Source organism: Lygodium microphyllum, chromosome 11, assembly GCF_053477565.2.
Source record: "Lygodium microphyllum isolate KBCC chromosome 11, Lygodium_microphyllum_v1.1.10, whole genome shotgun sequence".
Taxonomy (NCBI): domain Eukaryota; kingdom Viridiplantae; phylum Streptophyta; class Polypodiopsida; order Schizaeales; family Lygodiaceae; genus Lygodium; species Lygodium microphyllum.
In genome coordinates, this window is record NC_141145.1 from 45727447 (window position 1) to 45743742 (window position 16296).

Consider the following 16296-nt stretch of genomic DNA (forward strand, 5'->3'; position numbering starts at 1 on the left):
CGCCCATATCTTCTCCCCACCAGCAGCCCAACCCCCCCTTCCTACACAGCCACCAGCTCATGTGGTCTAGCCGCTCGTCACACTTTCCCTCGATAGGCACAATTGCTCCCCCAGGAGTTTTTCAGCAGTGGTCCATGGTTTTATTTGAGAGTTGCAAAGTGCAGAGAGTTTTCACAAGTCAAAGAGTGGCAAGGTCCATTTACTAGCACCATTGAATGGTGGACCAACCTATGCTTTCTTCTTTCAAACCTCTCATTCAGGAGATTGGATGATGACATAGATAGAGGAGGAGGTGAGGGGCCAGGTTGCAGACCACATCTCCCAGTGGATGGGAGATGGAGGACTAGTACTTTTTTCCTAGCAGTAGCCAAGGTGCATGATGGACATTATTTGGATTGGAGCCGAGGTCCCACATCTGAGCATTATTTTTCGAGCCCCTCCATAGTGGAGTTCACCGATGGATATGATTGAGTGGCCTCTGGCACAGGTTGCCCGCTTCTACTAGTGTACAGAGTCACGCCTGTTAGGCTGGCTGATAGACGCCCTGGTGGTACCTCTTGGAGCATATATCACCCCAATGGTCCGCTCGAGAGCCACCATGCGAGAATGACGTTCACTCTCCAGGACTGCGGCCAAGCGTATTCGCATGGCCCATAGCTCTTCCTCTTCATTAGCAGCTTCCACACCGAACAGATGCTTGTTTGGCAAGTCACAGGTTTCCCCATGAATCTACACCTAGCATCTTGGAATGTGAACATCCTTCACTAGAGTGGGGCATGTGGCTCTAGGAAATTGATAGTTCGGCAGGAGTTGCAACCTGCTCTTGCCAGACGGATCAACATCTTACTTCTTCAGGAGCACAAGCTCACCCCCTCCCAAGCCCATCGTGTAGGGAAGGTACTTCCAGGTAGCTCACACACCTACTGGGAGTACTCCATCGGTGCCCATTGCAGGACTGGAGGTGTATGTACCTCTATTGGCCTGAGCCTCACCGCTTGTGTACGAGACCACAGGACGATTGTGGCAGGGAGGGTCCTATGGATCAAACTGGACTTAGGGGACTTGTGCCTTGGAGTCCTCAATGTTTATGCTCCTACTGAGGTTAGGGCACACAACAGGTTCTGGGTGGAGATCACATCAGGACTTCTAGAGGTAGACTCTTGGATTGTTGGAGGAGACTTCGACAACCTGGAGGCCTTAGAGAACTAGCAGGGCAAAGGCAGCGATTCTGGGGTATGGCAAGGGAGAAACACGAGGCATGGAAGGTCCTCCTCTTCGCAGTAGGAGCACGTGATGCTTGGCAAGACCTAGGTTTCCACAGGAGGGAGAGGTTGCTAGACTTCTCTTGGGGATATAGGTGGCTCGGCGGAGCTCTTCTAGAGCTGCTGGATTGGTTCTATGTAGGAGATTGGGGGTGCTCTTGCGGAGGCCAGGTAGGGCAGTTGGCTGGTACCACTTTGTCTGATCATTGCCCGGTTCTCCTCACTCTTGATGCTCTCGCTTCAGCCGATGATACGCGATCTTGTCGGATCCCAATCTCGAACTATAGGAGGGAGGAGGTGAGGAGGCAGATTGAGTAGCTCTGGACTAGTGAGTGGGCTAGGGTGGACCGGTTCGCAGAGGAGGTTGCAAAGGCCTTAGCTGAGTCGAGTAGGATCTACTAGGAGGCAGCCCTACAGGCCAGGCAACAGAGTTGGGAGGAGGAGAGAGCACTTCGGCGAGACCTAGCAGCCACTCAGAGACTACTCCAGGAGGCACTAGGGGATCCCACTCTCCACACGGAGGTGCGCGCATGGGCAGCCCTCGCCGGCCTTGAGGACAGGTGCTTTAAGTTCCCCTTCTGTACCTCAGCAGCTTTTTGGGTGCGGAAGGGGGACACGATGTGCATGGAATTTTTTTTGGTGTATCAGCCTCACACCTTAGGAGACCAGATTTGCAGTCTCCGTGATCAGTACGGGAGGATTCACTCTAGCTTAGATGAGGTGTTGGAGATTGCCAGTGACTTTTACAGACAACTTTTTCAGCAAGAGGCAGTCTCAGCCAGAGTACGATGATGTAGACAGCAGGTCTGGGATTGCATTCTGCCCCTTGTCACAAAGGAGATGGGACGCTCCCTCCTGGACCCCTTTACAGAGAAGGAGCTAGTTGTGGCCTTCAATACACAGGTTGGGTAGAAATGCCCGCGAGAGGATGGTCTTTCTAAGGCCTTCTTCACTACCTACTGGGAGGTGTGAGGGACCTCCTACTATTGGCCTTTCAGGAGATTTTCGGCTCAGGACGGATGCCAGGGAGTTTATTGGCAGTTCTTGTTAGTCTCCTCCCCAAAGGGGGAGATCGGTTGGAGATATCCCAGTGGAGACTGATTACCTTGTTGTCAGTGGCCTATAAGGCCGTGGCTAAGATGATTAGGAGTCAACTCCGCCCCGTGCTTCCAAACATCATTTATGGAGTATCCTAGACAATGTCTTCAAATTTTTCGAGGCGACCGAGTGGGCTTAGCACAGTTGTCAGGGATTAGCAGTACTCCTCTTGGACTTCGAGAAGGCCTATGATAGGGTTGACTGGGACTTCTTCGAGGGCACCATTGCGAGGCTGGGCTTCCCCTAGGCATGGATCTACGGGGTTTTGACACTTCACAGATTGGCTACTAGTAGGGTTCTCATTGGTGGTAGGAAGGGTGAGGAGTTTCGGCTAGAGAAATCTGTCCGGCAAGGTTGCCTCTTGCCCCATATCTGTTCCTACTCTTTGTGGAGGCGATGCCCTATTTCCTCCGCTCACGAGTGAGTGGGCTATGTGGCTTGGGACTTCCGGTGAGAAATGAGACTGAGCTGCTAGACTCCGAGTATGTAGATGATACCGCTCTTTATATAGAGGATGATGAGCTGGTGTTGGAGAGAGTGAGAATAACTCTGGAGGTATTTTGCATTGCAGCTGGAGCGAAAATCAACTAGCAAAAGTCGGTTGGTTTTCTTACAGACCCGGACTCCAGCATGGAGTGGGGTGTCCACCTGGGGTTCAGATGGGTTAGTAGGGGACCATCTGATATCTAGGATTCCAGGTGGGGCTCGACATCACTCCTGCCCAACAGTTTCTTCGAGTTCTCGACTTTATTAGACACAAGCCAACCTATTGGAGCACTGTCCTCCTTTCTTTAGCGGGCCGAGCCTTGGTGGTCAACCAGGTCCTAGCGATGGCTTGGTGGTCTGGAACTCCGCGGTTAGAGATCGGGACGGGATATAGATAGGTGAGTGCTCCCACATCCAATGGGTTGGCTGGGAGGTTGGCCCTACTCGTACTATCAGGACGTGGAGGGAGGTGTACAAGATGGCGGATCAGGAGGTGTTGCAGCGGGCATCGGGGTCAGTGAGGAGCTGAGCTGAGGAGGAGGAAGATTGACTCGGCGATTCCCTAGGAGTGGCTAGATCCCCGGATCCGAGAGCCAATGGAGCTTGGGGAGGTGTGGGCTGCTAGATTCTCACTGGCAGGTATCCCCTTACAAGTGGTAGGTAGAGTGGGTGGTGTCCCCTGCATGACTTTCTTCACCGTGCAGGATGGGGGGCGTTTGGTTCTTGACAGAGGGCAGCAGGATGAGGAGATTGCTGTCCTTTCATGGAGGAGGATTCGTGTAGTCGGCAGACTCCATGGGAAGACTTGACGATTGGACCCTTATGTGCCCTGGGAGGAGATTCGGGAGTGGTGCCTTTGGATATGGGAGAGCAGGCCACTTGATGAGTTGGAGTGGGATCCTAGAGAGTGGCTATGGCCAGCCACTGCGGTCGCCAAGAAGGTTCTCAGGTTCTTGGAGTACACGGCTAGGATTGGTAGACATGTATTGATGTAGGAAGACGTGGATTGGGTGCCTTCGCGCAGCAGATACTGGGCAGAGAATAGCATCATGGATGCCTTCCGTCGGACCTTTTGGTGTTGCCTGTGGGACAATTGGAGAGGCCGAGGAGGGTGTCGTATTTCGTTTGGCTTTTGGCACATGGGGGTCTGGCTGTTGGGAGTTGGTTGGCTTAGATGCAGCAGGATGGAGGTTGTAAGCGCTGCCCATAGCAGCACTTGGAAACTCCAAAGCATTGCCTTTGGTCTTGCAAGGCGGCACAACTCGTGTGGAGAGGAGCCTGCCATATTCTTTGCCGTGTGGCACCCAGCCTTGGATGTATCTTGTGGGGGGACTTTTTGTTGGCAGGCAGTTAGCTAGGGCTGTCACCTTTTGTATGAGGTCGAGATGCAGGACACGATTTTTTTGGAGGCTAGTCTTGTGCAGTGGTCGGCTTGGAGGCTTTACCCATCCGCCAAGAATTGGAGCCCATCGGCTTGGATGCTTCACCCATCTGCCAAGTATTGGAGCCCACAACAGAGCACTCAGAGGTATGGGAGATGATAGGAAGTCTTAGAGGATGGCACATTTGGAAGGCACGCTGTCAGGTGGTTTTTGGCAGAGAGTGCCTTTCAGTATATGGGACTTTGGCAGAGCTTTGGACCTCCATCATCCACTCCCTCCGCGGTTGGTGGGACCAGGTGTAGGGCGAGTCTCAAGCTTGTCAGGAACTCCGTCTTCACTTTCTGCGCACTTGGGGCGCCCATGACTTGTTCTTCATGATGCAGGCGGGCAGCCCCAGATGGCGATACAGCCCCCCTCCATGGCTTGTTGCCCCCATCCCGCCGAACCCCCTTGAGAGGCTTGTATACATGATGGATTTGTGATTTGCATCAGCTCCAACTAGTCTATTAAGCATGTGCACTTCGTTGTAATCAGCCTTTTGAGTAATATAATTAGCCACATTTTACTTGCAAAAAAAATAGTTTGCCGAAATTGATCAAAATCTGAAACATTTTACTGAAACAATAGCAAAAAACTATCAAACAAATGCATTTTATTGAAACAATAGCAAAAAACTATCAAACAAATGCATACGCCCGATATTGGGATGATTTTTGCAATCCATGAAGGGCGAACGAGCATGTTCAGTAAATACCACACCCTACGAACAAAAATCTTGTTTGTAGAGGGCTGGTACAAGTGATACCCTTTACTTTCTACTTTGTAACCAATGAAAATGCATTTGACGACCCTGTCTTGTAGCTTATGTATTCGTTGTTGTGGTACCAAAGCATATGCCAAACAACCAAATATATGAATGTGTGACTAGCAATTCCAAGCATTAGAAGGCGTATATTCAGCCAATGCTTTAGTGGGGCTGTGATTTAGCACATATATTGCACACATAATAGCATCAAACCAAAACTTTGGGGGCAGTTTATTCTATAAAAGTATACAATTTGGCATCTCCATCAAAGTTTGATTCTTTCTTTCAACCACACCATTCTGTTGAGGTGCGTAGGGTATAGTACATCAATGTTTAATGCCCCTTTCAGCCAAAAAAGAATTAAACTCTCATGATATGTATGCCCTCTTTTCGATCTGTATAGAGCGTGATCAACTTGCAATACAACAATGTTTAATGCTCCTTTTAGCCAAAAAAAGTGTTGAACTCTTGTGATATATATTCCTCCCTTGATTTGTATGGAGCATAATAAGCTTGTATCCATTGCCATTTTTAGCCAAGACCAACAAAGTTTTAAAGGATGCAAACACTTCTAATTTGTGCCTTAAAGCATATGCCCAACAATAATGGATCATTGTTGGAAATAGACTCCTAAACTAGGTTCATAGAAATACTCCCCTCTTTAAGTGAAAAAAGAAGATGAATTGAACTCATTTACTCCTGTGAGAGAATGTTAGGTAAACCCACTTTGAGGTTATCAATGAGGTTACCAAGGCAACTTGTAGTAGCCTATATAAGAGGCTTCTTCTCTTTGTATTGAACAATCTGAGACTTTGAATCTAATGAAGATCATTCTTTGTTACATGTCGGTTTCTCTTTCACTCTATACACTCATTTTCTTTGATTCACATATTATGAGCATCTCCAAGTATCATCCTCCATAGTTGGCATGTGAGCTCTTGAGTAGTGGATATGGTGTTTCCTGACATGGTATTAGAGCGTGAACTATCCTTAGGCAAGCCCTTACTAATACAACTATACATGTAGCTTGATAACTTGTAGATCATTTTCATCTCATTTACTATTTGAGATGTTACCGATTCATACATCTAGAAATGCTTACTAAGCTCACTTGTATTCTACATCAAGCCTAAGTTTAGTTGGTAGGTCAAAATAGTTTATTATCTTCATTTATGGTCCCTTTTCTCTTTTCACCATTTCTGGCTTGAGTACCCACCCAAAGTGGAGGCCTCATATTTTGAGAATCAGGTCGAATGAGTTGGAGCTCCAAACTAAGGAAGTGTAAAGTAGCTTAGGGCACACCTGCCTAGCACTTAAGACAACCACATTGCGTGCTCTCTAGCCTGGCATTGAGAAATACCCAAATCCAATGCAGTTTTCGTTGATGATGAAACGACCTGCTAATAATCTCTTCGGTGAGTTTCATTTTCAAGGGGCTTTCATGGGGTTTTTATAGGCCTCATAGTAGCCTAACTCCACCCAAGAGGACTATACAAAATTTTGCTTCTTTGTATTTATGTTGTTGTGTAATCCTAGACATTGTACTAGATGTATTCACATAAAGTAATTCTGGACAATGTACCATATGTATTTCTTTCTTTATCTAGGAGTGAGTATCACCTAGCCTATCTTTTGTATCTTTCAGTATCTTTTATGATCTCAATTTCAAGACAGGGAGGGTGTTGAAAATAGACTCTTCAATTAGGCTCATAGAAATGCTTCCATATCTAAGTAGAAAAGGAGATGAAGTGAACTCTATTTACTCCTGTGAGAGAAGGTTAGGTGAATCCACTTTGAGGTCATCAATGAGGTCACCAAGGCAACTTGTATCAGCCTATATAAGAGGCTTCTTCTCCTTGTATTGAACAATCTGAGACTCTCAATCTAATGAAGATCATTCTCTATTGCATCTAGGTTGTGTCAGTTTCTCTTCCACTTTACACACTCATTTTCTCTCTGATCCACATGCATCATGAGCACCTCGAAGTATCATCCTCCATAGCTAGCATGTGAGCTCTTGAGTAGTGGACATCGTGTTTTTTGACAATCACGTTATCAATGAGGATAACACAATACAAGTAACTTGGAATGGATTTGACTTGCATGGGTCCACAAACATCATTATGCACAAGCTATAATTTTTGATCAGCATGCATAGATCCACTTTTAGGAAATGAACCATGATGTATTTTGCTAAGTACGCAACTCTCACATATATTATGAGTAGGTGCTTTCAATGGAGGGAGATCAAGCACCATATTTTTGCTTCTAAAGTGATACAAACTGTTATAATTGAGATGACCAAATTGAGCATGCCATAACTCAGTATCATCCATCCACCTGTAATGCATCCTCCGATGCTCTTCTCTGATATAAGTCAAGCTAATATAGATCATTGTACAATGTGCCAATGACAATGAGGGCATCTCCATCACTACAATTAGAGATACTACATCGATCTATGTGGAATTTTTTTCTTAATACTAGGTGCACATAAAAATTTTTCAATCACGATAGTTTTCCCATCCACTACAACAATGGGAATTTGTCCAATGCCTTGGATCACATATATGTTATAATTATTGTGTTCCTTCGTAGTTTTGGTGTGAACCCTTCCTTACCTACGGATATTTTTACCTTCTAGTTGGAGAAGGATTTTTTCCCCATATGAACACTCATCAGTGGGTGTGACTTAGTGACTATATCTTCATAATTATTCTCATATAGTGGATGTGGCTTTCCATTAACTCTCTTCTCTCTTGCTCTTCGCTTGTTTACTAGGAGTGTGTGTGTGTATGTACATATTGTTGAATCCTAACCTAACAACGGTTTTAGAGCCATACCTCTGTCTAGCTACCACGTAGCTTGCAAGCTGCCATTGCCTCAGTTGTCATTGAGTCTCAAACTTGGCTACTATAGATTTGTTGCAATTTTGTCTCTCAGTTTGGGTGGCACCTTTGAAGAAGTTGCTAGGGTTTGCACCTAGGAGACACAAGTGTAGGACCATGACCGAAACACTAAGACATAGACAATGACATGCAAAACTCAAACCCTAAATGCAAAATGCAAAACACAAAACTCAAAAATGCAAAAAAACAAACACAAATAGAGAGGAGAATCGTGAAGTGAATGAATCAATATAGTAAATGAATGTAAGAGTATATAGAATGCTCGAGGATAGAGTTGTGTGTATTGGAGCATGATGTTCACCAAAGACAGATCCCGAGTGTTGTAACCACCAATTGGAGTGTGTCGGAGGGTGTAGAATACCAAAACACAGATCACTGGAACTAGTAGGATGCATAGCAACAGTAGTGGAGATGCAAAAGAGTACTGGTGAAAGTGCCAAGTGTAGCAGAAGAGATGTTGATTGGGGCTGGTGATAGCTATTTGGGGCCAAACGCAGTAGTGGAAGAAGCGCCAGGTAGTAGGCGGTAATTGGAAGGACAGCCACCAAGGGTTGGAGTAGCAAATAGAGTAGTGGTAGTAGTCACAAAGGTTGGACAGCCACGTGGAGTTGATGGCGAAGATCTTCACATGAAGATGAAAAACCTACATAAAAGGAATCAAGATTGAATGGGGGCAGCTTGTCTATTTATAGATATTGATGGATCCTCCCAAATTAGTGTTTCATAGAAACTCTCTCAAACTGCGCACCAATTTTCTATTTTTCATTAAATAAGCATGCTTTGGGGTTGTTTAAGAAGCTAATCAGGATGGAATTCATTTCTTAGCTCAACACCCTCTCTCGGGCCCAAAACAAGGCTAGAAAGGAGGGCCAATCTTACCCAAGGTATCCTACCCTAAAGCAGCTAGGATATTGGACAAAGTTGGTACTGTGGTTACCCAGTGGTCTATCAAGATTATAGAGGTGATGGATATCTTACCAAGGGAGTCCAAGTAGTCACAGTCACCCTAGGGAGGACAGGGCATTGGACAAAGGGTGCTCATTGGCTTCTCAGTGGCCTACCAAGTCCTACAAAGGCGGATGAAAATTAATGAACTGTGTGGTTAGAAAAAAAAACGTGTTTGGAGAGATGGTTGGCGGTCGATTAAGTAATTCTATGATGTGGGAGAATGAGAAGGGATGGTTAGGTCCAACCCATCACAAAACAGACAAACTAACCATCCACTTAAGGGTATTGATAATGAGGAAAGGGGTAATGGAGGAGTGGTGGTGTGGTGTAAGAACCTCCATTGGAGACTGTAAAGAAATACCCTAACACAGAAACGCAAACAAAAGCCGTATGACAAAGCACAGACTGATAAAAGAACACAGCTAGGGTTAGGGTTACTCAGAGACAATGAACACGGAAAATAAATGAAGTGATATGACTGCTGAATATACAATGCTCATGCAGCAAACACACTATGTAGTGAATGAATACTGAACTTCGAACTCCTGTATCTCAAGGATTAGGGTAGGGGTAGTGAGCTGGAGAGTGTGTCGTACTCCGAATGGATCTCGAATCGCAGCAAGGCAGCCTCCGGATGTCGAACAACATTAAACACAGCTTGTGTATGGCTGGACCGGAAGCAGATGACAGTCTAGAGAGAGAGTGCAGTAAATGCAGGATGTAGAGAAAGAAAAACAGCAAAGGCAGGTTGTGGGAGAGAAAATAAGCTGAATGTAGGCAGAGGAGAGAGAAAATCTGCAAATGCAGGCAATGGAGAGAAAATCTGCTGTGACAGGCTGAGGAGAGAGAAAAACAGCAATGACAGCAGGGAGGAGAGAGAAAACTGAACTAGTGGTGTTGTGTTCAAAGTCATCTGAACCTACTGTTGTTCTTACTTCTGCGGAGAGCTTTCACATCAAGGCCTAGGTTTCTCTTAGAGAACCTTGCTCTGATACCATGTAAAGAAATACCTTAACACAAAAACACAAAAAGAGACCGTACGATAATGCACAGACTGCTAAAAGAACACAGTTAGGGTTAGGGTAACTCAGAGACAAAGAACATAGAAAATAAATGAAGTGATATGATTGTTGAATATACAATGCTCATGCAGCAAACACACTATACAGTGAATGAATACGAAACCTCGAACTCCTATATCTCAAGGATCACGACAGGGATAATGAACTGGAGAGTGTGTTGTACTTGAACGGATCCTGAATCGCAGCAAGGCAGCCTCTGGATGTCGAACAACAGTAAACACAGCTTGCGTATGGCTGGACTTGAAGCAAACGGCAGTCTAGAGAGAGTGTGTAGTAAACGTAGGCTGCAGAGAGAGAAAAAAAGCAAACACAGGCTGTGGGAGAGAAAATCAGCTGAATGCAGGCAGAGGAGAGAGAAAATCTGCAAATGTAGACAGTGGAGAGAAAATATGTTGCGATAGGCTGAGGAGAGAGAAAAACAGCAGCAACAGCAGGGAGGAGAGAGAAAAATGAGCAGGCGGCAGCTGGAAAGTGATCAGCAACAGTCGCTTTGCTGAAAATAGTTGCAAACTATGGGTGGAAGGCTGGAAACAGGTGCCAGCCTGTAGATGACAGCAAGGGACAGTTGTGACTGCGATGTCCTCCATGAAAGGGGTGTGGGCAGCAAGCTGAAAGAGCCAACAACGGTGCCACGAGAATGAAGGCCAGCGAAGCCCTTTTTCTTTTCTTTTACCCCAAGGCATCCCATCCCAAAGCAGCAAGAGCATCGGACAAAGGGTGTGTGTCGGCTGTCCAGTGGCCTACTAAGACTATAGAGGCGATGGTTATCTTACTAAGGGAGCCCAAGTAATCACCCCAGAGACGACATGGCATCAGACAAAGGGTGTATGTCAGCTGTCCAATGGCCTACCAAGCCCTAAAAAGGCAGATGGAATTAGCTATGGACTTTTTTTTTTGGAGGGCTTTTTAATTTGATAGATTGAGCATTAAGTGAGGGTTGCAAATCAATTTTCGTCCTATTGAGTATTTGTGCCTCAATACTTATGGGAGAGTGATCAGGGATGGTCAGACCCAAGACCTTCACAAAACAAGCATATTATCCCTACGATTACTGGGTGTCGGTGAAGACGGAAAATGACTAAGGTGTGGGTAAAGCAAATAAGTGAAGCAAGCAAGACAAGCAATGCAAGCAAGCAAGCTAGGGAAAAACTGGCTTGGAGATTGCCACGTGCAATGCTACGAATATAGTGGATCCAAAGTCGACCACTCCAAAAGATCGAAAAGAGATAAATGCGCATAGATGTATGTTTACATGAATATAATGCCAATGCATGAGGTAATGCAAAGGGAGATGTAAAATGTCATGCTTACGTAAAATGCCATACATCGGTGCCACTTGGACAGTGCCATCGCAGGGGAATTTTTCACTTGCCCAAGCACCCTTTTACAATCATATCATCTTCACAGTGCGGATGAAGTTACAAATGTGCATAATACAATACAAAAGAATAAATGAATGTCAAAAAATTATAAGCATTATCACTGTTACTATCAAGAGAAGAAGCTGTCCCCTCTCAAACTGGAAGGGGAAGCAAGAGGGGAGCACCCTCTCCCCGTCAATCTAAAAAAGTAGGGGAGGGTATATCCAAGCCGATCCTGGCTAGCAGGTACTAAAGGATTGGGCGATTGACCACTTTGGTCAAGATATTTGCAACATTATTTCATGAAGACATAAACTCAGGTCATGTCCGTGGTGTGATGATCGGTTTACTTGCAAGGGCAATGACACTCTGGTTGTCGCAGTAGACAACGGTGGGAGAGTTGCAAGGAAAAACGCCACCCCTAGTAAAGTTTTCAAGTAGATGGCCTCAGTGGTACCATCGAAGAGAACCCTATACTCAGCCTCAGCTGTAGAAGCCGCCACCGTCTCCTGTTTACGGCTAGACCAAGAAATGAGAGCTGTGCACAAGGTAAAGAGGTAGCTTCCATGGGAACGCTGGGCGTTAGGATATGCCCAATCAGAATCAGTGTACCCTTACAAACATAAACTAGAACCATATATTAGGCCATAAGAATAAGTACACTGTAAATCACGTAACACACAAAGACATGCAATCCAATGTGACATCCTGGGTGTTGTGAAATATTGATTGAGTATGCTAATAGAGTAAGCTAAATATGGCCTAGTGTGAGTCTCCCTACAACAGACCGATAGGTGTGCGCATTGAAGGATTGACCTAGGGTATCCTTCGACAAGTGGATAATAGGATCAAGAGGCGTGGCCACTGGTCGTGTTTAATCCGTAGTGTATTGTTTCACAAGCTAAAGTGCGTACTTTTGCTGTGACACAAAATTATAGCCCCCAAATCAAACTACCTCCATCTCCAAGAAATAAGACAATAAACCAAGGTCTGTCATCTTGAAGGTAGCACTAAGCTTTGCCTTAATTTTTGCGATGACAACAAAATCAGAGCTTCTGATGATAAGTCATCAACGTACAACAAGATATAGCTGACCCCCTCTACAGTAGATTGAACATATAAGTTGGGTCATAAGGGGTAGAATGGTATCTGTGAGTTTGTAAGAACTCATCCATTCTATGAAACCAAGATCGCGGCGCTTGCTTCAACCCATAAAGAGCTTCTTGCAAGTGGAATACCTTATCCCATGGGTCCCCAGAAGGAAAGCTTGGTGATTGCTCCACATAGACTTCCTCCTCGAGATAATCATTCAGGAAGACACTCCTGATATCCATTTGATGTATCGGCCAACCGTGGTAAGCGGCTAGTGCCAGAAGCAACCGGAAAGATGTTAACCGCGCAGTAGAGACAAAGATCTCTTCATAATCAAATGCCATGCTGCTGTCGAAACCCTTGCACTACAAGGCGAGCCTTGTACTTGTCTAAAGTCCCATTAGCTTTTAGCATAGTCTTAAAAATCCACTTTGTCCCGATGACGTTCTTGTGGCTCAAATGATCCACCAATGTCCAAGTCTCATTTCGGTCAATACTCTCTAGCTCCTTCTCCATGGCCTCTCGCCATTGAGGGTGCTGAAGAAAGCCTGGTCTTCCACCTACTGCATTTGGTCTTCTGTTTGCTGGACTGATCATGCTTGCCTGTCCCTTGTGCCACACGTGTGACGAACAGCTCCCATGCCTGCAGCTGACAGTCCCTGTCCCACAGCTGACAGTCTGTGTGCTGTTTCCGCCACATCACAGCCTGCATGTGTTATGGATCTGCCCCTGACAGCCTGCGCCACATTTTTTTGTTCAGGTCTTACACGTTCTAGGTTCTAATTATCATGATTCATGAATTATTACTCCTTGATCAGCTTTAAAGTCCCACAAATGCAGCTTCTTCAATGTGGACTGGCTACCTCAGTGAGGGCACTGGATTGCCAAGCAGGGAGAGGAGAATGCAGTTGATGATGACAAAGAAGAAGGCGATGACCACGATGATGTGGGAGGCACAATAGGGCAGCTGTCTATATAAGCACAGGAGGAAACCTGGCCCAGCTGCAGCCCAATTCGGCCAACATGCTTGCAGCCTGCCCAAACAAGCTGACCTGCCATGAATGTGCCAATAATGGTCAACCTGCTGGTCAAAATGCCACCAGCTGCCACATCTTTGAATGCACCTGAAATGCTGGGAGAAATGGCTGGAAATGTTGGCTGAAATGCAGGAACAGCAGCACACAACAAATGCACGATGACAAATGTTGAAGTTCCAATGTCTCTGTCAGACTTTGACTGAGCTCACAAGCAGACCACAGCAGAAATAGAATCAATGCTAACACTCAGTGCATTGCATTCAGTCCCGGTTTCTTTTGTTCTCTCTCTCTCTCTCTTTTTTTTTTTCGTAAATCTCTCTCTCTCTCTCTCTCTTGTCAAGGGTAATTGTTCTCTCTCCTTTGTGTTCTCTGTGTGTGTGTGTGTGTGTGTGTGTGCACGTGTGCTTCTGCATGCACACACAAACGTTCTTGTTTGAGTTCATAGTGTTAGTTGTGTTTGTACACTCGTGTGTTGTCTGCAACCTGGCCCTAATGTATCCTTGCCTGGAGATTGTTGTGGGTTCCCTAGAGTTGTGATCTTGCATTCTCTACATAAGGCACCAATGTATATATCTTTCATGCCAGCTAATGCATGTTCTATGGTTGATCATAATATCTGTGTGTGTGAGTTTAGATGCTATCACTTCAGCTCTTATGCATTGTCATGCGCCAAACAAACATTCATTTCTGCTGCACCAGGAGGTGGAGGAACATCATGTGCATTGCCACCCAAAAAACAAACTTCCCATTCCTTATCCTGCTGCATTAAGGAATTGCTCTCGTGCATTGCCATTCAACAGACTTAATTCCCTTTCCTTATTCTGCTGCACTAGGAGGTAAAGAAACAATGGAACCCCTCTTTTGGAGCCTCAGGAGGTTGACTTGGATCATTTGTAGAAGGTATTGGAGAGAGATTTCACAGAAGGCTGATGCAGTACTATAGGAAATTTATGTGCCATGGGTCCACAAGTATGTCTGTTCACGACTAGTTCTGATGTGCAAAATATGCAAAAGAGGGGGGTTTTGGTGGAAGTTCTGTCATGCTTTCACGACGAACATAGGAGTGACAACTTGTGATCTGCTATTATGATGCTCCCACATTTCCCCCTTCTCTTAAGACAATATGTTATTTGCATTAGGAGTATGGACATGGAAATTATGAGTTGTTATTTGCTTGTTTACTATTTGTTCATTGTCCTTTAAAAGAGGACTAAGTGCTCAGCTCCTTGTGGTTACAGTTGATCTTGTATTATTACCTGGAGAGGCGCTGGTATAAACGAAAGATGCTAGAAGCAATCCTCCAGTTTGGACTAGTCTTTCTCTTTTTTCCTGGGTGAGGAGTGACCCTTATGTTGATCTATGAGGACTAAAGCACAAGTGATCAATCCCTAGTGGAATTGTTTGCATTAATATATGAGGACTACAAGCACAAGTGATCAATCCCTGTGAATGCTTGAGTATAATTTGGGCTGAGATTATTTATGCTCTTTTTTTGATCGTCATGTGCAGAATGATGCTGTTGGCCCCTTTCATTAATATGCGGAGACTTCCTCGGGGTGGTGCGAAAGAACCTTGGGATGATGTGCGACCATACTGATGATTTGTGAGGCCACATTTGGATGACTCGGCATTCTCTGGTAAGTTAGTAAGAGCCCCTCGTACATATTATGATTCTTTATGTGCAGAAGGTGACAATTTCAACCGCTATAAGGATTAAAGCTAGGAATTGATTTGATGACAGGAAAAGGAAGCTAGCAGGATTAGATGGTTCACAAAAAACTGGAGTACATGATTTTTGCCATGTGGGCAAGTTGGCATTTCAACATAGTCTGACGTGTATATATAGCCTGGTATGAAAAGCGACAATCTGCCAGTATGTATCATATTTGTATCAGGATAAACATGTTACCACTTCAGGGAGGGGTAGTTATATCATTTGGAGCATTGATTGGAGATGGAGCTTCAATTGGACCTTCAAACACAACAATTTCAACATGCTGCTTTCTTTTGTATAGGGATCTCCTTCCATGTAAGGTCTTAGCATCTTTCATATAGACATCTCCTTACATTGAGGGTCTTGATGAATTGGTAATTCTTCATCTATATTTTGAGGACCTTTGTTTGTATCTTTAAGTGGGCTCCCTTAAGCTTGGGGATGTCCAAGAGCCCCATCTAAGCTTGAACAGGTTGCTTTCAAGGAATAGAATAAAGCTACTCTGATTTGTAGAATCTTAACAATACAAAGCTCAATACATTTTGTTATCAAGCCAAGTGGTTTAGACATCAATCCCTCCCTTCTTAGACATGCTCAATGCCCCACCCAGGTAAGGTGTTGCCAATGATCCATGCGGTTCAAAGTTGTAAGGTGCTCATTATGAGAAGAAGCCATAGAAACATGAAATGGGAAATGGGGATGGGGACGCCAAACCCAGGGAACGGGGACGGGGGAACAAGAATGGGATCGACACTTAAAAAATTAGAATTCATGAATTTTTAAAAATATTTTTCTCATAATCCATGTGGACTCTGGAGTATTAAAACCAAGGTATATAATTCAGAAGGACAAATCATTTTAAGTTTTAACTTTAAAGATATCATGCATCATTCTAAAACTACTAATTAAAAATTGAATTACAACTTATAAGGCTCAAGAGGTAAGCTATTCAATTATAAAATGCATAATACATATGCCATAAATGATAAAACAATGTACAATGTCCCATTGCTAAAAAACTTAAAAGATTACAAATATGAAGTCTAATATTTGAAAGAACATGCTCATTGTCCCAAAAAAGACCGCAAATGTCAAATATAAAGTTTGATCTCTAGATTGA

General features: G+C 44.7%; 1 protein-coding gene across 1 annotated transcript in view; it reads left to right on the top strand.

The window, feature by feature from the left end:
• Nucleotides 1–15691, top strand: part of NDHL (inorganic carbon transport protein-like protein) — a 52583-nt gene extending 36892 nt beyond the window's left edge. Inside the window, exons 4-6 of the mRNA XM_087687563.1 lie at nt 14701–14795; nt 14972–15099; nt 15204–15691. Coding sequence (XP_087543689.1) covers nt 14701–14795; nt 14972–15059 — 183 coding nt within the window. The 3' untranslated portion in view covers nt 15060–15099; nt 15204–15691. The remainder of the gene's footprint in view (nt 1–14700; nt 14796–14971; nt 15100–15203) is intronic.
• Nucleotides 15692–16296: the final 605 nt, after the last annotated feature.